The 24,580-nt window shown below is 45.1% G+C and overlaps 1 protein-coding gene across 1 annotated transcript in view; it reads right to left on the bottom strand.

The window, feature by feature from the left end:
* Wb (wing blister) overlaps window positions 1–24,580 on the bottom strand; it is a 115,744-nt gene that overhangs the window by 50,701 nt on the left and 40,463 nt on the right. Inside the window, exons 14-28 of the mRNA XM_077690699.1 lie at window positions 23,728–23,829; window positions 20,960–21,174; window positions 19,912–20,023; window positions 19,664–19,777; window positions 17,702–17,928; window positions 14,586–14,794; window positions 13,295–13,401; window positions 11,142–11,325; window positions 10,062–10,168; window positions 8,834–9,017; window positions 7,694–7,833; window positions 5,709–5,939; window positions 4,482–4,622; window positions 3,547–3,720; window positions 1,058–1,237 (exon numbers count right to left, since the gene is read on the bottom strand). Coding sequence (XP_077546825.1) covers window positions 1,058–1,237; window positions 3,547–3,720; window positions 4,482–4,622; window positions 5,709–5,939; window positions 7,694–7,833; window positions 8,834–9,017; window positions 10,062–10,168; window positions 11,142–11,325; window positions 13,295–13,401; window positions 14,586–14,794; window positions 17,702–17,928; window positions 19,664–19,777; window positions 19,912–20,023; window positions 20,960–21,174; window positions 23,728–23,829 — 2,427 coding nt within the window. The remainder of the gene's footprint in view (window positions 1–1,057; window positions 1,238–3,546; window positions 3,721–4,481; window positions 4,623–5,708; window positions 5,940–7,693; window positions 7,834–8,833; window positions 9,018–10,061; window positions 10,169–11,141; window positions 11,326–13,294; window positions 13,402–14,585; window positions 14,795–17,701; window positions 17,929–19,663; window positions 19,778–19,911; window positions 20,024–20,959; window positions 21,175–23,727; window positions 23,830–24,580) is intronic.

Genomic DNA, 24,580 nt, shown 5'->3' with positions numbered 1-24,580 from the left:
GATACAACTGACGTAATGTGTGCAGCGCGGTAAGAGGCGGCAACATGGCGTCGGCACTGGCCGTGAAGCGGTGCAGGCAGCTCCAGCGACCACTTCTAACCGCTCGCTGAAATGCCGCACGAGGCGCAAGCGAAGATGCTCATGCAAGAAAAGAGCTGATAATGTGACCGCAAAGAGGAATATAAACTGCCATCCACGCTGCTTGTGAAAGCGCCCATTAAAAAATACCGCGGTGGTAAGCCTAAACTAAAGTCCATTCATCTGATCGAGGGACTTTAGTCTAAACACCTCTGGCGCGGCTAGCTGGCTCGGAGCGCTTCGAATCTCCCGCCATTAGGTGCGCGTCTTTCCATTGGTGCAAGTCGTCAGGCTCCTCCCACTGCCACGCGAAGAAGCCACCGCGAGCGCGGAATCGTAGACGCGAGCATGAAAAAAACGCACGCGCAACGCCGATGCACAAAATTCGTGTGCGAAAACGAGCCATGCGGTCCACGATTAATAGAAACAACTTGCCACGCGCGGACGGGGAGCCGGTCGCTATCTTCCGAGGTATATCAAGCAAGGACAGCTGTGGTTATCACGTACGTGCGAACTAAAGGGTGCCTATTTTTTGCTTCTGTGTCGAAGTTAGAGGAGAGCAAGGGGTGCGCGCTGCGTCAGATGGCCGATTTCATCATTTCTTTTTTTCTTTTGCTACCCTAAAACGATGCCCCAGCTGCGCCGGTCAATGAGCAGACCCGCCGAAAAACCGCACTATAAACGGTATTGTGCTTCGGCCAACCGCATCTTAAGCGGTATGCTTATGCATTGAGTTCTATGGGAGGCAAACCGGTGGTCACAAAAAAACGCGTTATATCCGGTCCCGCACTATAAGCGGTTACGTTATAAATGGTCTACACTGTATAAACCGCTTGGCTTTTGAAACCTCTGTGGGACGCCACTGTGACAGAATGCCGTCCAGCGTTCAGCGAGCGAGCTGGGTCCAGCGAGCGAGCTTCAACGACAAGGCGAGCCCCTAAAGTGCTCCGCATTTAAAATAAGTGCTCAGGAATCATACCTCATGGATAGGGACGTAGTAGAGGCCATCAGGGGAGAGTTGAGTTGGCTGAAAACCCAGGAGGATGCGATGGTTTCCTTGCAGGAATACCAGCGGATACTGGCGCAACATGGCTTCAGGGAACACGTCACGGGCATCGCTGTGCACCCTGAATGTCAGCTTTCCGTTGTACGCAAGCACCTGGTGATGGTGAGAAAATACAGGAGGCAGTAACTTTAGAACCGCACACCTGATATGAGGGTAGTACAGTGTCCCCAAGCGAATTACTTTTCCAAGCATTGGCACATAGCATTCCGTCCATATTGAACAGAAAAAGTGTCGAATTTTCAGGGCGGAGGTTTACGTGACATGCACTTCGTCATGCTTATGTCAATAAGTAAATATCGTGTGCAGTGTTTTTTTTACGTATTTTTTCAGTCTGTTGTGTTTGTATGCTTTCAGTAAGAAGTCTAAAGTGTGGGAAAAGCTTTGGCTGCCATTGCCTGCTCCACTTTTGTTGTAAATCCAAGGCTGCTGTTACGTAGATGTTTTTATAAAAGTAGATTTGGTATATTAAGTGACTGTATACATTTTGTTGTTTTCAATTGACATTTCATGCATGTGTGTCCTTGAAGCTGCCATTGGGCCCCCTGGCCCCATCAAGCTGCGTCTAGCAGCTTTTAAGCCAAGGTGGCCTTCAACATTGTAAAGTAGAAAATAAAATTTAATTGATTTGATTGATTTGAAGAGATGGCTCTGCCACACAACGTGCGAACCTTCAAGCTTCACCACACAACCTACCCTTTCTGGTTGGGTTTATGGCCCGACGTTGAAGCTATGCAAGCTTAACATGTGCAAGCCTTGCATTAAACCAACGCCGCCTGTATTAACATTGCCTGACGCATCGCGTGCTTTTCAATGGGAAGGGTAGGGACGCTTAGTTCAGGCACTGATCCACTATGTGGCGCGTGCCGGTGGACATCTTGCCTTACGTCCCTGCTCGCGAGTCGCGAACAGCCTCGGGAACGCTATACAAACTTTCCACTATTTTGCATAGTTTCCGAGAAGCGGCGCTGGCTGGCGGACACGAAAGCACGCTGGAAGGCTACGGAGCGGGGAAGGGTAGGAGAGAGCAACAGGAGAGTGGCTGTTTGGCCATTTTTCGCTCACGCGTTAGGCATTGTTTATACAGGCGGCGTTGATTAAACAAGAGCATGCGAACCCTGGCGTATGAAACACTACTTGTGCTAAATTTATGAGCTGAAAAAAACAGTTTCCTGTCAGTATAGCAGTATCAATGAGAAACAAAGATTTACCACTTGTTCGCAATGCCTGCATTAAGGTCATGCCAATCTGCAACATGCCTAGTCTCTTTTCAATGACAGGAGAGGCCAGTCAAATATACTTTCTGTATTCACAGCATAATGAAGAACCTGCATTTCTTCATGGAGAAGTATGCCAAATTCTCGTTCCACTGCTCTATCATCTTGAGTTGATGTTTTATTTTGTCACTATTTTCTTATAAAACGCTACTACGTGAAAATTCACATTTGACAAGCCCTGACTACCAAAGTTATCTTTTTCCTTTTGTAGCAATGTTTTAGGAGAGCTCTGAAGACAGTGAAGCAAATATATTTGTATTTTTAAATACTCAAGTCAGTTGTTATTGTTCGTAACCAAAAATGTCTGCATTCGGCTCGCATAGCCACAATTGATACAGTATAATCTTGATAAACGAAAATTGCTTAAATGGAATTGCCACTTAAATAGAACTGTAGCCTGTAAATTGGTTAATTTTGTATTCAGACGAATTACAAAACTTTCGGTAATCGGAACTAAAATTTCCGCCTCACCGTGTAAACGGAACAGAAAATGGAACTTCTTGTCAAACCCATGGCCAATAGCATCAGCGTTTTCCAGCTCAGGCTGTTTCGTTATTGTTATCTTTTTTTTAGCCTCGTAGGCCTCGTCTCGTTAATGTCAGCCATGTTAGCGCGACGAATGCAACATCACAGTTCTTGTTCTAGTTGTTCGGACTCGATTCAAGTCGCCCAGAGTACAGGGCTTAGCTACTGCCGCCTCGTTCGTGCCATCATGGTGCTATTCGTGCTTCATTACCGTGTTGCCGTCTTCTAAATTCGGTGGCTTGTAAGAACTCGCAAAGTCGAGGCCTCAGGCGTGAACACAATGCGCTTACATTAGAAAAGAAAGGACATCATTCTTGACCTCGAAGGCGGCTCATTGATGCATTTTCATTCATTTTTGAGGGCACAGTGACCAACCGTTGCCAAATAAACTTTGTGAATGTTGTGCGTAAGCCTGTTGTAGAGTTCTTGTTTTCTGAAGAACTTATGAAATGGTATTAAGAGTGTGTTCACATACAAATTTGCACTTTTGCACATCTCTCTCGCTAAAGGGAACTAATTTTTTCGGTCCCTTGAAGTTCCGTTAATCAAGAGTCTACTGTATTTGCACACTTCTGCTAAAAAGAGAGCAGCGAGTTTACATGCCTTGTCTCCGAGAAACTGTTCAGGCAGAGACCAGTAGAGTGGCTGGTCTAGGACGTACGGTAACCGCAACATGGTTGAACCAGGGTGAGTGCCGGGTATGACCTGGTACCGGTGCACTCGATCTAGTTCTGGCTCCCCTGGTGTGGCGGTTACGTCTCTCGGTGGAGCCCCGATCTGAAAAATTGTGACGGAATTGTGCGGCAAAGAAAGTCTCACACTGCTAAGATGAGAAACGTTTTGCTCAAGTTCAATCTAGAAGTAAGGTTGAGTTAAAATGCGTGCTACAAGGTAAGACGAAAAAAACAGTTGTGATCCTTATTACACTTGGTTATTAGACAGCAGGGTTAAATAAGAGCATTCAATTTATGGTATTGATTGTAATATTGGACGGTAATCTGAAGGAAATCAGCAAACAAAATGCATGTGTCCTTTGACATCCGAAAGCAGCAAGAAAACCATAACTCTCAAAATGTAAAAACCAGCAAAGCACCAAGGTCAGGTCTTCTCGCAGATTACAACCAATAGCAGAACACATATACATAAAAAGTTACACATATGCGCAAGATTAGAATTTAAGAAATATGCAGCCAGAAAGAAAGCCGCATCTTAAAGCTCAGAAACTGTTTATTATTTGTTTTTGTTTTTTCTAGCATCTTTTTTGCAATTTATATCTCAATATTTCAGCGTTCCATCATGACAAAACTCTCTCTCTCTCTCTCTTTGTGCCAAGTCTTCTTTTATTTTCGAAATGCAAATAACACATTCACTGAAGCCTCTCCTCAAATACAGAAGTGATTTTTTGCTCAACAAGCAGAGGTAAGCGAGTGTGATGTAAGTGGCACTGCACTGAAAGAATACATAAAAAGCAAGTGGCATTTGATGAGATGCATATAAATGAGAAGAGCATGGCCACCCTGCCAGCATGAGGCTCTCACCAGGCCCCAGACTCGATTGGCCTGCGTGCAGTGTTCGGCCCGGCCAAACATGAAGCACTCGGTGCATCCACGCGGGTTGCTCTCCAGCAGTGAGAAAGTTCGGTCTCGGCAGCGGTCGCAGTGGCGTCCTTCCACGTTCACCTGCACGTATCAAGAGAGCAAAAGGGCTTTATGGTGATCCAAATGTTGTAATGTGCAGAAGGCAAGGAAGACAAACAAATAAAGAATGGCTAATTTTAAAATTAGAGCTTTCCCCGTAACAAGTGCATTGTTTTTGTTGGTTCCTCTGCACAGCTCTGAAGCTGTGGGGGAAAGCTCAACATGCACACAACGTTTCTAAAAACAAGTACGCGGGTGTCATATTTGGCTCATAGGAAAAAAAACTCCTTTGTCAGCAATTTCCTTTAGTGAATCAACTGTCAGTGCCAGGATTGTGTGGCATAGTTGACACTCGCAAGAGCAACCCTTGGCTCCAATATCACTAGAAGGATCAAACGATGTGTGACATCAGATTGTTTGGTCAAGAAACTGTTTACGAATGGTTGAAGAGTGGCTATTGAAAGTAGGGGAAGTAACAAAATTCGGAGCCAAAAAATGGCCAGGGCTGTGCAGGACAGTTCGATGGGAGAGGCCTTTGTCCCGCAGTGGACTTAAATACGATGATGATTATGGTGGTGGTGGTGGTGACAGCGATGGCGATAATAATGGTGACAACAATGATGACAGAGATGATGATGATTGTTGTAGTTATTATTATTATTATTATTATTATTATTATTATTATTATTATTATTATTATTATTATTATTATCTTGCCATTGTTTTTGTCGTATTGCTGTCAAACTTTGTTGCTCTGCTTGTTGTGTGGTCCTTACAACAAGTAGAGTCACAAAGGCGTCTTTTTTTTTTTACCTTTACCCACCTTTCACTCTGCCTGTGTTTTATTAGTCATTTTCACTATTTCAATTTGTGTGAGCCTTGTCGCTTGTTTGATTCTTGCAATATGTTCCTTGTATTTTGTTTTCATGCAACTATCCGTGGGCCAGCACTCGGGCCTTTGGCTGTTCCTGGGCACGTAAATAAACATGATTGATTGATTGATTATGATGATGATGATGATGATGTGACGACGACAGTGATGATGAATACTTGAAGCAACAATGCCAGCGACACTCAAGTTTAAGCACCCCTACCCCCCTCAAGTGTGGCCCCTTCCCCCCTGGTCACCTTGCAGGGGCACTGTCCCCTCTCGTCGCACTGGCAGATGCCGTGGTGCTGGCAGGCACTGGGGTCGGTGCCCGCAGGGTGGCAGTCGCAGCGCTTGCAGTTGGGGAAGCTGTAGTAGCCGGGGCGGCAGTGGTCGCAGTGCTGCCCCTGGAAGCCCTCCAGGCACTGGCACTGGCCCGTGTTCTCGTCACAGTTGGGACTCAGCGAGCCCAGCTTGTTGCACTTGCACAGCTGCGGGGAGACGACGAGAAATGACGTTGTTGTTGCCGCGAAAACAGCGCTCATTCAAGCAGGAATGCTCTATGATGAACTCCACACATGTATATGCCTGCATGGTGGTGCATAATTGAGAACAGTGATACAATAACACCAATGTTCTCTAACCATGGCTTACTACAACTACACGAATTTTCCTAAGCAACGTTACCCTCTGCAGTGAAATAGGAGGAAATTTTTAAAAATTTCTCCACTTACAAGCAAAGCAAGGTATTATATCACATTGACAATTCCTTGATTTCAATTTCCGTGTCGTAATATTGCACTGCCCTGAGTATATGGCTCTAAATGAGTGCAGCTTTCTTTGGGAGGCCTCTCTGATTGACAAGTCTCAGATAGCGTGTAAAAACAGTCGTTCTTCTCGGACAGGAAGCAGAACAAGCATGTGCAAAAAGAAGAGAGCCACTGAGTCTGCACTTCAACCAAATCATTATGGGTGGTAACCAAAGGGTATAAGCATATAGAAATCACCACTTTGACAGAAATCACCAATTCCAAAGAGCCATTTTTTATCATCACTCGAATGGACAATGTTCCTTCTACACTTTAGACTCACCACGAGTTTGGAGCCATGATTCAGTGACAAAAGCCAACCTTGCAAAATCAAGCTTAATATAAAATAGAGCTCAGCTTTACCATGTGACCCAACGTTGAGCTGCTGAAAGAGCAAAGGTTAAAAATTTGACCTCAACCTCTGTTGATGAGTTTAGGTTAAATAAATAAAGGTGATGAATTCAGTGCTTCAAATTACGTCCACGGCATGTATTCCACTGCACCACAAATTGAGGGGTATCGCATCTAAACTAACAATGGCAATCCAACATATGTATGCATTTTTCTGCCCTACTAACTCCTCAACGTTAATTGTTTACTGTGATATACAAAGGCCTTATTCATATTTTCCTACCATTTTTTAGTTGCACTTTTCTGAAGGAGGAAAGAAATATTAAATCTAGAATACAATAAATACCACATGCCAGGCACACAGAGATAAAAATGCTTACCATACCTACCTAAAGAAAGTTGAGAGAAGCACATACATTTCTCACATTAAAAGTGCGTCAGAAATGTGTCGAAACCTTTGCCAAAAGTGCATCCAACCTTAGCTGAAAGTGCGTCTGATTGATCGTCAAACCTTCAAAGACCCAAATCGCCAACGAAGAACGAACCCACGCGATGATTTTTCGTGCACTAAGTAAATGCATCTACGAACAATGTAATGTATACTGTTACGTGGTTTATGAGATAAAGGTATATTATTGTGCAACAAGGTCGAAAACTGGGCCAGTTGGTATACATTCATGTTTAACCAGCGCAAATTAAACGGGATGAGAGAGGAGTACGCTTGTCCCGTTTAATTAGGAGAGCGCTCATCCCATTTAATTAATCAGGAGAGCGCTCGTGTTGTGTACTCCTCTCTCGTCCCATTTAATTTGCGCTGGTTAAACATGAGTATATTATTGTGCTTTTTCATGATCGATGCGGGCATTGTCTTATCTAGAACTGTACCCTTTTCACAATTATCAAGTAACTGTTTGACACAATGGAAGTCCAGTTTCATGTACGTGCCATGTGTCGAAAGATCTTATCAAAGCTTTTTGGTTGACCAACCAGTCTATGGGGAAATGCATTAGAAAGCTTTTGCGTTGAAAAAGAAAATTCTGAGCAAACGACAAGTTGATGCACACTCAAGCAGCAGCCGTTCTCACCTTGCAGCCATCAACGGGATGGTAGCCCCAGGCCCCCGTGTTGCAGCGATTACATCGCGGACCACCCGTGTTCTTGGGGCAGATGCAGCGACCGGTCTCCTCATCACACACATGGCCAGGAGCTTCACACGGCTCGCAGGCTACGCAGCAAAACAAAATAAAAGAGGCATTGCCCTTGCATCAGGAACACTGTTACGTTAACTCTTTTAGTCCTGATATTTTTATTTCAAGCAAGACAATGTTTTCTGAGTGTTGTCATAAATTCCAGGGCCTCATAAGCCCGCAAACAAAAAATAGAGCTGGTAGTGCAAGTATCATATGATTTATTACTGATGCAATAATTAGGACATCTGGCAATCACAAATTTTGTGTTGAGCATGTTTTCCTAAATTTTAAGACTACATGAGTCTAAAAACAAAAATAAGCTTCGTAGTGCACGTATTTATCAATTTACAAGCCCTGGAATAAAACTAGGAACTCCGTTTTTCTAGCCCCAATGTCTTAGTTTTGTCTTCACAGTTTTGGTCTTCGTAGTTTTGTCTTCATCTTTGTAGCGTCCACCTCATGCTAGAGTGCAAATAAGGTGATGTCTATCACAACAGGCATCAGTGAAGAACAATTCTCCCGAAAACTAGCAGTTCTGTTTTCTATGCACTATAGATACTTTTATGTAGCATCAATTGACACCGCCAGGGATGAAAGGGTTAAAACGCAGTAGAAGTCTTAGCTGATCAAATAAGCTCCGGGATGTTACAAAACATTAACAAAGCTCAAAAATGAAACCTGGAGTTGTGTTTGTTTCAAAAATATCCATTTCGCATCCATTTAGGTCGTAGCATAGTTGCACTCACAAGGCCCATAACCAATGATGTGCAAGGAAACTAGTGCCCTCTCTTACTTGCACGGAGTCACATCTAGTCATCTGCTCTTACCTATCAGCGCTCACTCCAAATAAAAACTTTAGCCTTGATATAGAGCCTGAATTGCCAAGAGAGCACCAAAAACTGACGCATGAGACATTCAAAAGGGAATGTAGATTCAGGGCATGCAATGACAGGAACCACAGCTCTGACACAAGATGAGCAAGTGCAAAAGGGTAATTCTGTTGCTGAATTAGGAGAGTAGGAGCTTTAGACTGACCCCTGCAGCCATGGTGGGAGAAACGGTGGTAACCCGGCAGGCAGACGTCGCAGGCCACGCCGCCGACACCGGGCTTGCAGTGGCATTCTCCCGTTCGCTCGTTACACTGGGTGCTCACGGAGCCTGTGGCATTGCAGCGGCAGGGTTCACACCCTCCTGGAGACGCCAGGTTCCAGTAACCAGGCTGCGGGACAAACAAGCACAGACAAGAATATTAAAAGTGATTTATGCCACGGGCAACACAATCATCTGATCTTCCATAACTCTCTTGGCATCAATATCTATGTCCTTGCCACTTGTTATGTCAGCCCCCTTTTCCAAGTATTTTTACTCAATCATTCGTTCTTCCCTCAACCTAAATGTCATAATGTGATGAAGATTGTGGCTCCACATATGTAGTCTCATTCTTCATGATCTCAAAACCAAATGGCACAGTCCTTGGTGCTGACGGGTCCTTTCAGCATAGCCTAGCTAAACCAACATATGGTGGAAGAGTCCTCATCGTCATCATCTAAACCAACATACAGTGGAAGAGTCCTCATCGTCGTCATCATCCTATATCCGCCCACTGCATGCAGGGCAAAGGCCTCCCCCATAGATCTCCAGTTATCCCGGCCCTGTGCTAACTGCGACCAATTTGCCCCCACAAACTTCTTGATCTCATCTGCCACCCTAACTTTCTGCCGTCCCCTGCCGTGCTTGCCTTCTCTACGGATCCACTCTGTTACCCTTAATGACCAACGGTAATCTTGCCTTCACATTACATGCCCTGCCCACGCCCATTTCTTCTTCTTAATTTCTACTAATATATCCTTAACACACGTTTGTTCCCTGATACACTTCCCTCCCTTCTCATCTTCTGTTCCAGTGGTGGAAGAGCATTGTGTGCAAAAATGCCGCCGGCCTCTGCTTTGCTATAAGTACAGTTGGGCTGCTGAGTAGATGCCAGTTTCACATGCCACCTGTTTATCATGGCGTGAGCTACCTGGAGCCCTATCTGCCTCTCTTAACGAAACACAACCTATGGGCCATTCACTAAGCTCCATATTTTTCGTACTCCATGCCACAACCCCAGTCGAAAATGCATAGCAATAGTTTAGAGATTTGCGATTGGAGAAGATACTTCGAGTAAGAAGTTAGAAGCCACACAGCGGGTGAATCGAAGCATTCGGGCAGCAGGGCTTATGAGGAGAGAGCGTGAAAAAAAAGTGATTCTAGCCGCACCTACCTTGCACTGGCTACAGGTGCGGCCCACAACGTTGGGCTTGCATGGACACTGGCCATTATTTTCGTCACACTCGGTGCTCAGGGATCCGTGGGGGTCACAACCACACCCTGGGACAAAAGGCAATATTCCTTAGCCCCAAATATGTTACCCCAGGCAAAAAAAACAATTGGAGGACCATTTGGACCTGCCGAAAACACAATTGGTTCAAATGGAACCATTTGAAAATGCAAATGGTTCCATTTGGCCCAATCGTGTTTTCGACAAGTCCAATTGGCCCTCCAATTGTTTTTTTCGCCTGGGACGCAAAAGTTTGAGCTAGTTGTGTCAGGTGCATTCACTTCTATAAGATTGTGGAAAGAGAATTTTCATCTCATTTAATTAATAGCTAAGCTTCTTCTCAAAAGTTCATCACTAGTAAATGCTCCGGGGATGCTAACTAAGTGATAGAAAATTGTGTTTAGCTCCCTTGACACAGGAATCAAGCACGGAGATTATCGGTTGATCTAAACAAATGTGCTTAAAACCAACTGTCAATTTTTATAACCCAGAGCCAACAACTAGAAGCAGTGTCTTTTGCATCATCATTGCTTTGTTAAAGAACATGTAATATTAGGGGGAAAAAAACTACTTTACTCTATCCAAGGAAAAACTCTGTTCTTAAGCAGTGCTCAAGAACATTATTACACCCATCAAATAAAAAAAATATTCTGGATTCTGCTACACACACACTGCATGTTACAATGTCCATGCTGACCTGACAGTTTATAGAGAATAAGAGATGCCGCTATAGTCAAGTTATAGTGGATGAGAGACTGGGCCAATGCCAAGTTACGATGTACACAGTCACTGTCAAACCGTGGTGAGTGGAAGACTCAATAAGTGCTAAAAAAGTGTCAAATTTTTGCACCGAATCACTGTGCAACATAAAATCAGCATGCATTGGGTAAGCAGTCAATACTGAACCTCGGCACATACAAAGGATGCCGCATTAGAGGATGCCGCACTAGAGCAAGTGAGAAACTGCCAAGTTAGTGAGTGAGAAGCTCAGTCAACACCAAGTCACAGTCAATCTCCTCTCACATTTGCAGCCATCTGGAAGTATGGCGAATCCATAGTGGCCCTCGAGGCAGGAGTCACACAGGGTGCCAAAGACTCCGGGTCGACAGATGCAGTTGCCCGTGATCGGGTCGCACCTCTCGGAGACCGAGCCCCTGAGATTGCACCGGCATGGTGCACAACCACGCTCTACTCCTCCGAAGCCATCCTAAAAAAACAGGAGTGCACACAAAAGCTAAGTCCAGTCTTCACACCATGCTTAAAAGTTGCCTCAAAGATGGCAGGTAGGCGCACCCCCTGTTGGGCGTATTTGTAGCGGCTGGCTTGGCAGGCTAGCGATTGGCGCATCGGCCTACTGAACCTGTCATACCCTTCACTTCAAAAAAGATGCAGCAAACTGGCTGAGAACCTTGTAATATAAAAACCTAACTGCACTTTCTGACACAACCCCACCACCATGACCACCATGATGACCCAGATTAATTTCCATCTTTAAAATGCACAGGCACTTTTCTGCGGACTCACTGAGAAAACCCATCTGCTGCCCATCTGTAAGGCTTGATGTGCGACACTTTCACTGCATACAAAAATTCCAATTGAGATACGTCTTATGGCCCCCTTAAAAAATGTCTTCCCACCAATAAATTTATGCGTGGTAGTGAAAACCAAATTAAAGGGGATTGTTGTATAGCGCTTCATGGGAATATAGTGCACCTTAACCCTTTCGCTGTCACTGATGTACTGATACATTTTTGCGTTTCCCCCCGCAGTGTCACTGACATACCAGTATGTTTTCCATTGTGCGTTCCGAAATTGCACACATGCAAAATGCTGCCATGCCTGGACTGTTCGCGCCATCTAACGAATTTTTTTAGAAGCTTTTATTATCGCTACCACCAAATTTTGAAACATATATTAAAGAGTACGAAGCAACTGCACCCACTCTTTGTTGCTGGGGGCGTGGTCGCTCTGTGCATTCTACTGTCTCAGACCAAGTGACTACGTGGCGCATGTGTGATTATGGGTGCCAGTATATTGCAAGGGTTGTTCTGCCATTTGCCGCAGGTTTGCAGGCTTTTCTTTTTTCTGTTCACGCATCCGCTACGGCGCACCAAGTTAGTTGTGTGCGCCGTTGCTTCTTCAATAGAGGAAATGACTCAACCGCGGCTTTTGCTCGCTCGCCATGCTCTTGCTTGCCGCTGTCAGCAGCAAATGAGATTGTTGTATCCATGCTGTATCCACTTTCCCTCTCTATCTGCCTTCTTGATTTCCCAAAGTGCCATTTTTGAACGTTGTGCCGGCTGCTGAAAGTGCTCCCGCTGTGTGCGTAGTTACTTTCGGGTGGCTTGACCACACTGGTCCTTCGACTGCGGATGGGAGTGATGGCTTTTCCAATTCCGAATATAAGCTGAGCTCAGATTTGAATTCCAAGAGCTTCTCACCCTCGGATGAGAAGCAACTGCGACCCGCCGCGGTGGCTCAGTGGCTAAGGCGTTGCGCTGCTGAACACGAGGTCGCGGGTTCGATTCCCGGCCGCGGCGGCAGCTTTTGTGATGGAGGCGAAAAGCAAAAACGCCGGTGTGTATGAGATTTCGGCGCACGATAAAGATCCCCAGGTGGTCAAAATTAATCCGGAGCCCTCCACTACGGCGCGCCTCATCGCCTGCGTTGCGTCGGCGCGTTAAAACCCTCAATCAATCAATCAGAAGCAACTGCGGAACTTACCTGACAAAGGGGCGAGTTCCGCAGTGTCAGATTAAGATGTTGATACGGCGGCGCTGCCGTCCCAGAAATGTGCACAGTAAACCAAAAATATGTAAAATAAAGTCAATTTCCCACCCACACTGTTTCCTTTCGACATGTCACGTTCCAGACTCAATCATAATGAAATAAATCGCTAGGCTCGTTCCCCGATATTCCTGAAACCAAGCCAACATTGTGGGTACGTCATGGCCAGAAACGCCTGACAGTGAAAGGGTCAAGGGGGCATTTTAATGAAAGGCTCTAGAGCCTTTATACTTTGATATCAAACTGCTTGCTTTGCCCCTGCAAAATTCTCTTCCCAGTAATGAACTTTTGTATGGTAGTGAAGCCAACATTAAAGGGGCGTATGCTTGTGCATTTCCACGTATTCCGATTTAGAAGTGTCTGGAATACTTTAGTTTTCTTCTGCTCACCTGACACCTGTCACAGGTTCGCCCAGAGAAGCTGGCCTTGCAGGGGCACTGGCCAGTGGTCTTGTTGCACACCTGACTGGCAGAGCCCGTCACACTGCAGTCACAAGCTGCAGCCAACGAGAGGTTGCTCACTTCAAGCTCACTTCGACACACATGTGCATAAGGAAAGCTACTTTCAGCAGAGGAAAGGTGTGCAAAAATCATTTTTTTAGTGAAAAAAGAATTCGAATAATAAAAAGATGAGCTGCAAATCAAACTGAATACTGTCGAATACAAATATCTTCTATGATTACAAGTAGAATAGAAAAAATTTGATAAACATCTTCATTTATTTTTTGTTTTTAATAAATCTTATAAACGTAGCTATGAAGTGGAGAAATAATCTGGGGCCAGGATTTCACATGCTTGTGTGTTAGCTAATGCTCAATAAAAAAAACATTAGAAACACTTGGCGGTCATTGTCATGAATTGTGAAGAAAAAATGTGGGGCACCAGCATGTTTTTAATTCATAGAGACTGTAGCCACATTTAAACCCTCCAAACCCTGAAGGAAGCAACTTTTTAGGCACGGACAAGGTATGTCATTGCAAGCATAATCAAGAGGTTCCTCCCCTTTTTGTGAGAAAAAAACCTTTTTTCAGTTCACGTATGTTTCAGGTAGGTAACTTTCCACTTCTGCGAACATAAACCAGAACTTTAATTGTGTTTTTTTTTCACAAGCTTCACGCATGCTAAACGTCTTTGCACTGCTGTGTTCTGATGCAAAACAGCTGAACTAAGGGTGCACTGCCCCAAAGTAAAGCGTGAAGAATTCACGAAGCTACAGAAGCAACAATTAAGGATATCAGCAGGACTTAGCTTTGCAAAGTTCTGCAGCCAAAAATCTACAAAAAAAAAGCTGGACATCTTTATGATACGCTCAGGTTGAAAAATTTTTTCCCTGCCAAAAGCCCATGAATCATACATGGACGACCTGAGCTAATAAAAAAGCATGAGTATCAGTTGTTGCAGGTCAACTGATAATGTGGATTAGTTATCCAGCAGAGAGCATGGGAAGAATCGTAATCGACGTGCATTTGGCTTCAAATTTCGCACAATACAGTATGACTACGTAGCATTGGAAGTCTTGCACTGCTTTTTGTACCTACATAGCAGCCACAGATGGATGAAAAATCATAAAATCCAACTTGAAACGACTGCAACTGTAATCAGGATACCAAAAATGTAAAAAATACTGGCCCAACCCTCGAAAACATTTCTTCAACAATGCAGCAACCACGGCGCGACTCACGCCTGCAGTCTCCCGTGGCTGGATTCCCGTAGTACCCGTCCAAGCACTCGAGGCAGTTCCAGCCGCCTGTGTTGCCACGGCAACGCAGACACCGGCCCGTGCGGTGGTCGCAGTAGCCAGGCACCGAGGTGTCGGCATTGGGCCCACAGCGACACGGACGACAGGGTTCGCCTGGAATGGTCGGGTTGCCAAAGAAGCCGTCGGCACATCTGCATGCACAGAGGCAAAGTTGTTAGTTTTTGTGGTGTGCGCAGCATGACCACAATGCGAAGGGAGCAGATTGCGGCAGCTTCGCGAGGAGCCGAAAGAAACGACGAGCGGCCGTCAAGCTGTTATCTTCTTTATAGAACCGTAATACGCGTGAGTGCACGGCGCGCGGGAGTAAGACAACACGCCCGTACAAACGAAAAACAAAAGCCACAAAAGCGCAGGACAGTGCGCGCACTCTGTGGTGAGTCACGGAGTCTCTTGAGCAAACATGCGCGCTGCAGTACACTTGGCACCATCCGGTGGCCGTTTATTACACAATTAACAAAAGTCAGGAATGTCAACACAAGATAAATTGGGGTTTCCATGATGTTGGCAACATGTATCCCCCGTGAAAATGGAAAGAGCGCTGATAGCACGAAATTGTAATTTCCAGCTTCATTTCTGGCTAGATTTGTAGATTCTAGCTGGAATCGACAGCTTCTAACTAGAAAAATTCTTAGCCTAGTTAGAGACGATTACTTCCAGCTTGCAGGTTTTTTTTCTTCCAGCTGGATTAACAAATGCTAGCTGGATGTAATAGTGGCCAGCTGGAACAAAATCTCAATCCAATTAGAAATGAGCTAGAAGCTGAATTTATGGCTTGAAATTCTGCCTATTTCTAGCCAGAAATATTTCTAGCTAGAAGAAATTTTTGGTTCAATAATCCAGCTAAAAAAATAATATTTTCACCTGGATTCCCATGTCTGCCAACATGTTGGAACCAGCAAAAGCAACAATGCCCGAAAAAGGGAGCTAAACATTTGTACAGTGGTCTTGCGTTTGAAGAACGAGCAGGTGAGAAGTTTTGGACTAGTGGAGAATAACAAAATGAGAGAAAAAACCTGCATCTCTGGAAGTGTTGCGTACATTAATTGTTTGCCGCATTCACTCACAAACAGCATGCGGGTGCGCACCGTTTCTGTTCGACGAACAACATTGTTACATTGTTGCGTCTTAGTAGATGCAGGTGTAGACAGCAGATGGTGATGCACCTATTGATTAGGCGTAGCGCTACACCAAAGAGTACAGGCAGCAAGGTTATTCTTACAGCGAGTCCCAAGCAACGATGGCTGAGTCAGTCTGGCCCGCGAGTGCAGGGCACACACATTAACGCCGTCGTCTTCGAACTACGTGGCTGGCCCAGAAGCATAGCACGAATCGTTCACCAAGGATTGCACACAGCATGGCGATCCCACATGCCACAAGCAGAGCACCGCGGCTTGACTGATATCCACGCGACCATATACAACGGCATGTTGCCTAAGTACTAATGGGGTCATGGAAGATGTAGCATTTACTGTCAAGGAAAAGGAAAGGAATGACCACCAGCAGGTGTAAATTGTCACACCTAGGGGTGGACACCGGAACGCCTGCTGGTGTGCAAGTTGGGGCAGAGGATGACAGATCCATAGAGAGGAGAGACAGAGGATAGAGGTGACATATTTACAGAAGACATATTTACTGTGGCCATATTTCGTTTTTAAGTGAAACATTCACAGACAATTAAGTGAATGTAGTGCATCTGTGCAGTGTCAGGGCCACCTTGAAGCTCCTGCTTCCTCCGGCAATATCACATAACAGCAAGTGGTCGCGTAGTTTCCCTCCCTGGTGATCCTGTAGTGCTCCTTCACTGCAGCTGTACCATGCTTGCTGTGCAGCACACATCAGAGGCTAGCCTCATAACTGTGGAACGGGCACCGTCGCCAACAAACATCTTACCTACAACAGCTAACCCCATGAAATTGCACATGGGGGAACTGACAGCACCCTTGTGTAAATACAACGCACTATGAAAACAACAGTGCCCGCATATGTTACAGGAGTGCGAATCAGCAAATCAGAAACATGTCGAGAATGCGACATAAGTACATTAATCGCTAATCCACAGGGGTTACAATCAGCCAGCAAGAAACGAAAAACTGTGCATAATGTCACTTGTTCTAATGAATATAACGAAGCAACGGTAATTACACTTGAAAGTTCCTTAGATGTCCATGTATTTAAGGCCTCATTTTAATGAAGCTAAAATTTCCTCACAATGGGTATAACAAACCTTCTTTTCCACAACGAGCATTTATGGACCATTTTTTTGGTGCCCGAATGTCTTGTAGCGCACGACGGCTTACGTTGTATCATGGATGCGGTAACTCAAAACTTGCGCTAGCTAGGGGCCGCCAACTCCAGCGCGCTAAAATGGCTGCAAGCACCTGGCAACATGCGTGAGGGTGCACGCCTCCCAGGCTCCTGGTAGGGTGCCTAGATGTTCCTCCAGGCACTCTACCTGGATACGGCAGACCTGCTGCGCCGCTTCTTTGGCGCTCACAATGACGGTGAGCATGGACTCAAAATCGCAGCTGTAGCTGAAAAAGGCCATCATTTGCCTGAAGAAGATGCGGCAAAAACCTATCAAGGACTTTTTCTATGCGAAGTTAGCCAGCAGCTTGCGTGCTGTTGAATGATTATTGATGAGCCATTTGGAATAGATAAAGTAACGAACGATTCTTTGCTGCTTTTTTTTTTACTTGTATTTCTTGTTTTTGCGGGCTGCTTTGAGTTTCGCCGGTGGTGTGTACATCCTCTCTTGCATGTAAATTGTTGACAGAAATGAACATTGGCTATAACGAAGTAATGATGACCCCCTCCCCCCTTTCAACTTCATTATAACTGTATATGTTTTTTTTTTGTTTTTTTTTTCTTTCTCTTTACCCCCCCCTCCCCCGCCTTTTTTTTTTTTTTTAACGCTCTCGCTGCTCGCTGGGCCACCATAGCAACCACCTGCACAACACGGTCCGTGGCTCCGCTTGCTTCGGGAACAAGAAAATTGATACAAGTCTCCCATTAACAGCCTGACTCTATAATGCACACACCTTTCACACTTGTTTCCCGCGTGGTTTGGCGGGCACTCCAGGCAAATGTAGTCGCTCTCGCCGGCCGGGGTCACAACTGTTCGGCACTCGGAGGGGAAGTCATCCGGACCTAAACCTGGGGGGCAGCTGCAGGGCTTGCAGTCGTCGGGGAAGCCCAGGAGCGGATTGCCATAGAATCCTGGCAAACACTCGACACAGTTTGGTCCCGTCGTGTTGTGCAGACACTCCTGCAGGTAGGGGTGCAGGCAGTGCACACATGTGTACATTATAGCCGTCGTCATCTTATATGTACTACAGTCGATACCGGATAAACCGAACTCCAAGGGGATCGCAAAACAGTTTAATACGTATATCGACAACCCAAAATGTAAAATATGCCCATCTGAAGCTTATCTGAAAACTCCGCACATCACTGAGAGCTCTCTGAGATCACGACAAGTGATAGCTTCCTGATTTGCTTTTCAAAGCATGGAAAACATGCAACACTGCCTGATGATCACCGCACTTTATTTAGCATGAAAGAAGCTCGTGAGCTTCGCTTGCTATATCTTCTGCAACATGAAGTTCACCAAATTTCCTTCATGCTTACTAACGCTATTCAAATTAGAAGGCCTGGTGCCACGGTTGTGAACTACATTGAACGCTGACACAAGCTCGGCTTGTCATTAGACAGAGGAGCAGCTGATTTATTCAAAATATCAGTTTTCCTTTACTTAAAGTTTCTAAAATAGCAAAGTGAAAATAACTAAAAATTAATATCTAGTTTAACCCCTTTGCTGGACATATTCTTAGAGTGCAGCAAAAGAGCTGTGGATTGATTGCGATCACCGGGGGCTCCTGAAGTGCTCCCAGTGTTGTATGCTAGTTCAATTTTATTTTTCACCTCCATCAGAAATAATACACAGCTGCCGGAGGTAGGAATTGGAAACACCACTTCACACATTCAAGCACAATGCCTAAAAATCACTGCCCGATTGCACTGCCCAATTGGCTGGCAAGCTCATATGTTAGATAGAAAAAGTAAATTGCCTGAAATATTATGCGTACAGTTGAGTCCACTTATAACGATACCATTTATAACAACATATCAGCACTGTCCACTTTTGTATGCTTTCTATGGTAAAATAAACTGCTTCTTACAATGCTCCAGTGCCACAAAATCGGATATAACGATTAAAACCGGTTACAGCGTGCACCAAAAATGCGAGCTGCCGTCGGATCTGCACACCAATCACGCCAGGGACATGCGCCATGAGCCGCAATGCACCTCGCATCTTTTCCACCCCCCAGAAGGTGAGTCGACTGTGCTGCATACGAGGAAGCAAGGGGAGGAAAGCAGTTTTCCTCCTTCTGAACGACCCTCCCGGTACTGCTGCTTTGGTATCGTCCCTGAGCCCGTTCACATGTTCATTTGTTGTGTCACATGCGCGCCACTTTGAGTTTGACTGTGTGCCTCTTTAACTGCCTCCGTCTTCCCACGGAAGAGACATTGGGCTGGTGTTTTCGAAACGTCCCAGTGCCTCACTGAAGAGGTGATCGTTGCGCAGATATGTGCTGTGGACAGTGCTGACAGTGACGACTATGACAACGCAGTTGAACAGACTATTCAGGTATGGTCTTCGCAGGAGGCCCAACGCAATGTACAGTCCCTTAGGGACCCTGTTTCCGCCAAGAACCTTTCGCTCATTGGCTAGGTGAAGCACGCTCTCAATAGACGCTCTCGACACTCTCGATGAAGCAAACAAAGCCCACCGACTATGGCATCTTTTCTGCAAATAAGTAGTAGTACGACCTTGTTTGCATGCGAATAAAATGTTTTGATCTCTGTTTTGTCTTTTTTTTGTGCAACCCGCCTGTAACAATTATCGGTTATAAGATGGAATTTTCTTGCCCCTAGGATATTGTTATAAGTGCACTTGACTGACAACAGCTTGGGGAAAAGCAGTGTTGCGGCCAACTTACGTCGCATTCACCAGTGTAGGGGTCACAGGAGTCGGCGTGGTTGTTGCAGTCACACTTCTCGCAGCGTCCTCCAAGAAGAGTGTTGTTCACGCGGCGGTAGCCAGGTGCACAGAGCTGGGGTGCGCAAAAAACAAATAAGCAAGGAAAAGAAGGAACATTAAGAAAAAACAACAGTTCTACTAGAAACCTGCATAGTAACCTCTTTCAAAATACTCAGGGTGAAAACTTCCAGTGCGAAAGGCTCTTACCTCGCAGGAGAGGCCGGCATAGCCAACTGGACACTGGCACATTTCGACGGATGTCATTTTCGTGATCGTGGTGGATGGTTTGGATGCCGTGGGCAGCTTCACGTCATGTATACTGCATATATTCAGGCGTGCGTCTTCAATGCATGGTGACAAAAATATGTTGGTTCAATCAATTGATAAACATAGACACGCTGAAAATTAAAAACCACAATGTGGTTTCAGTGCATGAAACAGATATCTCTGAAAACAGCTGGGTATTCCAAGTCATTGCAGCTCATAAGAAACTATGGTATGCTAAATGTACCACTAGATATAGCAAATCTGCTTTCACCAAGTTCATAGGGTTACATTGCATCACCTACACGACCGCCTGCTCTATACACTTTTTATATAACCTTTTCTTCCGCTTTTTTTTATAACCAAATTATGGACAATCCTACTGCCTGTACAAACAAGTTCAGGCAATAAATGCTGGATTTGAAAAAAACAGAGGTTGCTCGGTACAGGTATACCAGCAGGCTTCCATTCCAGCATGGGTACAAACCCGCCATTTCTTGCATGCACCCCGCACCCTCAACTGGTTAACTTCGAGCACTCTTCCTATTGTTTCGAGCAAATGCTAAAAAACCCCACTGTTCGACAGGAGTAGCCAAGGGGTAGAATAGAGGGTTTTAGCATGGATAGTCCAGGTTCAAACCCCAGCAGTGCGAGAAGTTTTGTAAGATGCCAGATTTTCGTTTTTTTTTTACTGTAAACTGTTCTCCTGGTTCAAATTCTACACCCCTTTTTTTTTTTTTAATAAAGGTGGGTTGGTATCTTTTAGATTAAGTTAAGGGTGGGGTGCAGAATATCAACACGTTTATTTAACGTCCTCCATCCCACCGGAAGTGCTTGGCTTGTATGAATTTCGGAACGAAATATTGCGGATCGCCACGTGCGAGAACAACCATCATCGTCGTTGTCGTCATTGCAGTCGTCATCATCAGCCCATATAACAATGCAGCACATAAAATTACAATGCAGCCAAACAGGGGAGGGTGCCACTCACGCCCCCTCGATCTGATCCTGGTGGTACTTGGCTCGCAGGAGGAGGCGGTCGACATCGTTCAACACCATGGTGAACTCCTGGCGAGTGACCGGCCTGAGGGGGCGACCGTCATCGTCCAGAACGTGCCAGCCGTGCTCTCGGAGTGGGATGGCGATGGTGACGTTGTCGGGGCTGGGCCTCAACCCCCAGTTGTAGCCAAGCCGTTTCCCGTCACCCTGGGAGCATAAATGCAAGAGATTTGAGGCATATTTGAGTGAAAGTTATGCTACATGATGTAAAAAAAATCTGGACTCAAACCCTGATTGTCACTGCTGGCATCTTATCAAGTATTTTGTGCTGTGTAGGATAGCACAAAATACATAGAAAGGTTCTAAATTCCAGACTGATGACCAAATGACACAGGCACAAAATTACAGGGTAAGTTCTGTCTCATCCAAAACATTGCCTGGAAATTATAGGTGTAGTTTGAATGAAGTGTTCGAAAGTTTGGCCAGCAGTGGAATACATGAACGATTTAGTCACAGTCACAAACCGTTTCTTGGCCCAGCACAAGTGTAGCACGGTGGACTGAAGCATCCTCAATCAACACTTTGCAGTTCGAAACCTTAACCCACTTTCCGGCTGTCCTGGTCTGAAACTATTTTTCCGTTTCTGGAGCAGCGAAGAAAAACACAAAATGCAAGAACAACTATATTTATTTTTTCGCTTGCATTCTGCATGCTACTCCTTTACCGATATTTAAACACTCGCTTCTGTTCTAATCGCTGTCATCACTAACTGACGGAGGCACGTAATTCTCTTCCCCACTATAATGTCCTCATCGCTTTCACTAAATGTGACAGCATAAAATGCACACGGTGAAAGAGCAGCCATGCTTCTCAGCGAACAGTGTGCCACTTAGAACGCTCTGGGATCCAGAAGGCCTGTGCTGAACATTGTGCTGCGCCCTAGCGCAAAAAGAAGTAAACTTCAACAAACAAAGTACACTTATTCCTCAAGAGACGGCGCATCCTGTATGCAAAAATCGTGCGCTATCCCTCAACAGATGGCACATCATGTTCGCAAAGAATGTGCAAGTGCCGCAGTAAAAAAAACTGCGAAATGTAACCCAGAGCAACTTTGTCGCCGACAGCGGACTGCTACAGCTGTGTTGCGTTAATGGGCAGGAACCGACAACAGACCACAAAAGGTTAAGCATGCATAAAAAGTAAATAAAAAGAGCAAACGGCCCTACATGCTCCAAAGCTTGCAAGTTTTCTGCATGCTTAATTAAGTACTCGGGCATAGACAGCTAGCATGACTCAATACTGAATAGCCCCAGCAATAATTTTGCACCTGTGGCAGAAAGCAGGGTAGCAATTGTGTGGTCAATTCGTCATGCTAATGGTGTGATCGGATGGAATAAATTGCGCGAGAAAAATAACAAGCTCGCTAGATGAAACTTAACCTGAAATTAATCGCATACTCAGTACACTGACAGCAAATATGGGAGCATCATCCGAACTTCACCAATTAGCAGTCAGGCCAGAAACATGAGCAAAAGCCTTACCTAGGTTTGAGTGGGAGCAACATAAAATTAAGTGTTGAGAAAGGTGTCACAAAAGATTTGATTGATTGTAGGGTTTAACGTTCCGACGCAATGCAGGCGATGAGGCGTGCCGTAGTGGAGGGCTCCGGATTAATTTTGACCACCTGGGGATCTTTAACGTGCGCCGAAATCTCGTACATACGGGCATTTTTCTTTTCGCTTCCAACAGAAAAGCGGCCACCACGGCTGGGAATCCAACCCGCGACCTCGTGCGGTGTCACAAAAGAACAAAGGTGTGCAAAAACTAAGGCAAAAAGTGGAAAGTGGATATAACTAAGGGCAACACACAAGAAGTCTGTTTTTAGGCACAGTTATAATGTTAAAAAACTGAGAAGATCCGTAATTGCTTATCACTGAACCTAACTTTGTTTTTGCTGCACACCAAAAACTTGAACAAATCAATTCACTGTTTTCTTCCTAGACACCTGCCCCATGCATTGCTTTACATAACTGTAAAATTGAAATAAGCAGCATAATATACGGTGCTGAAAAAAAAAAAAAAAACTAAAGCCGTTCCACTCAATGTGAAAGCTGTCGGAAGTGCAGAGCAGTGATTCACCATAATGTGTGGTGGCGCCGTTATTCGCTCACTGCTACCACCCAATGCAATTCAAATTTCCCGCCTTCGCAGTGCTCGCGCACCCCCTGCTTGAAATTGCACCAGCAGGAGTTCTGTTCTTTTTGTGCTTGCTTTTCCTCCTGCACGTGCCGGCGTTGCACTGCCACTTTTTTTCACTTTCTATCGTAAAAACCAACCCAACGAGCGTTCCTAACTAAATGAACGCGGGCGCTGCCGGTTAATTACGGATATTTCGCCTCAAATGTACCTACAGTTTTCTTGGCGCTAAACAACGGAGAGATGTATGACAAGCGCCAGCGGATCACGAGTTTCAAACGCTTGTGACTACAAAAACCGCTTGGCTTTCGAAGCCTCTGTGGGACGCCGCGACCACAGCCGCAACGTTGGAACGCTGTGGGGCTCTACTTGGGTCCAGAGAGTGAGCTACGGCGACAAGGCGAGCCCCTAAAGTGCTCTGCACTTAAAAATTTGGTGGTAAAGCAACCCACATCATATCAGCGAATGAACACAGTCAGACTACAAATGGAGTAGCTTCCAGCATGCATTCAACTTTAATAAAAAGAGAAAAACAGCCACAATAAAGAAGTGAATACAACTTACCTCAATTATGACGTCTGAGCCTTCTACATATTTTCCGGAAGTGTCACCTCGGGCCACCACGTAGCTCAGCATGAATTTCAGATCTCCACCATAAGAGTACAGCTGTTTGATGACAAAAATCGGTAGTTGAAGAGCAGTTGTGTTGGCAGAGGAAGCGGCATTTGGGCTAGATAATAATCAGTTCTAATGCTCAATGAAAAAAAAACAGACGTGAGCCCAATTAAGAAAATACAGTTGGCTAATGCAGACTTAAAGCTTAATTAGTACAAAGCACACACCATACACGAAAACAAAACACTAAGTCATGAATATGCAAATATGGTTCCTAGATGGCAGTGAAGGCACGATGCTACATCAAACACAAAAAATACAACAACGAAGATTCAGGCCCACAGTAATGAGCTATGCTTTTTTTCGACGCTTGCATGACTGTCTGTCTCTATGTCTCTGCTGTGTTCACATCATTCTTTTTTCTTTGAGTGTTGAATATTTACAACATAGAGTCAGTGCAGGCTACCAATACATGTCATCCGTTGTTTTGTGTTCGAGCTCGGTTCTGTAAAATCATGCTAATCTTACATCAAGCGATATTATACTGACATGCCCTTATCAAAGCTCACAAGCAGATGCCCAATAGCATTGCAGCTACCAGTTGTCATAAGATCATGGAAACCACAAGCATCCACAGCAATGATCAGATCATTCGAACATTTCTGCTGACTCAGTCATAGAATGGGCATTCTGATTGACTGCTTAAAGGAGCCATGAAGAGAAAACACAAGTTTGGTTTATTCAAAAGACTGCCTCGTTAGAATCATACTGACACCACTTTTAACGTAAACTTCGCTCAAAT

The sequence above is a fragment of the Haemaphysalis longicornis genome, unplaced genomic scaffold (genome assembly GCF_048455015.1).
Source record: "Haemaphysalis longicornis isolate Haplotype H1 unplaced genomic scaffold, Haemaphysalis longicornis Haplotype H1 scaffold_10, whole genome shotgun sequence".
NCBI lineage: Eukaryota > Metazoa > Arthropoda > Arachnida > Ixodida > Ixodidae > Haemaphysalis > Haemaphysalis longicornis.
Note: the sequence above shows the minus strand (reverse complement) of the source record. Positions and strands in the feature narration are given on the sequence as shown.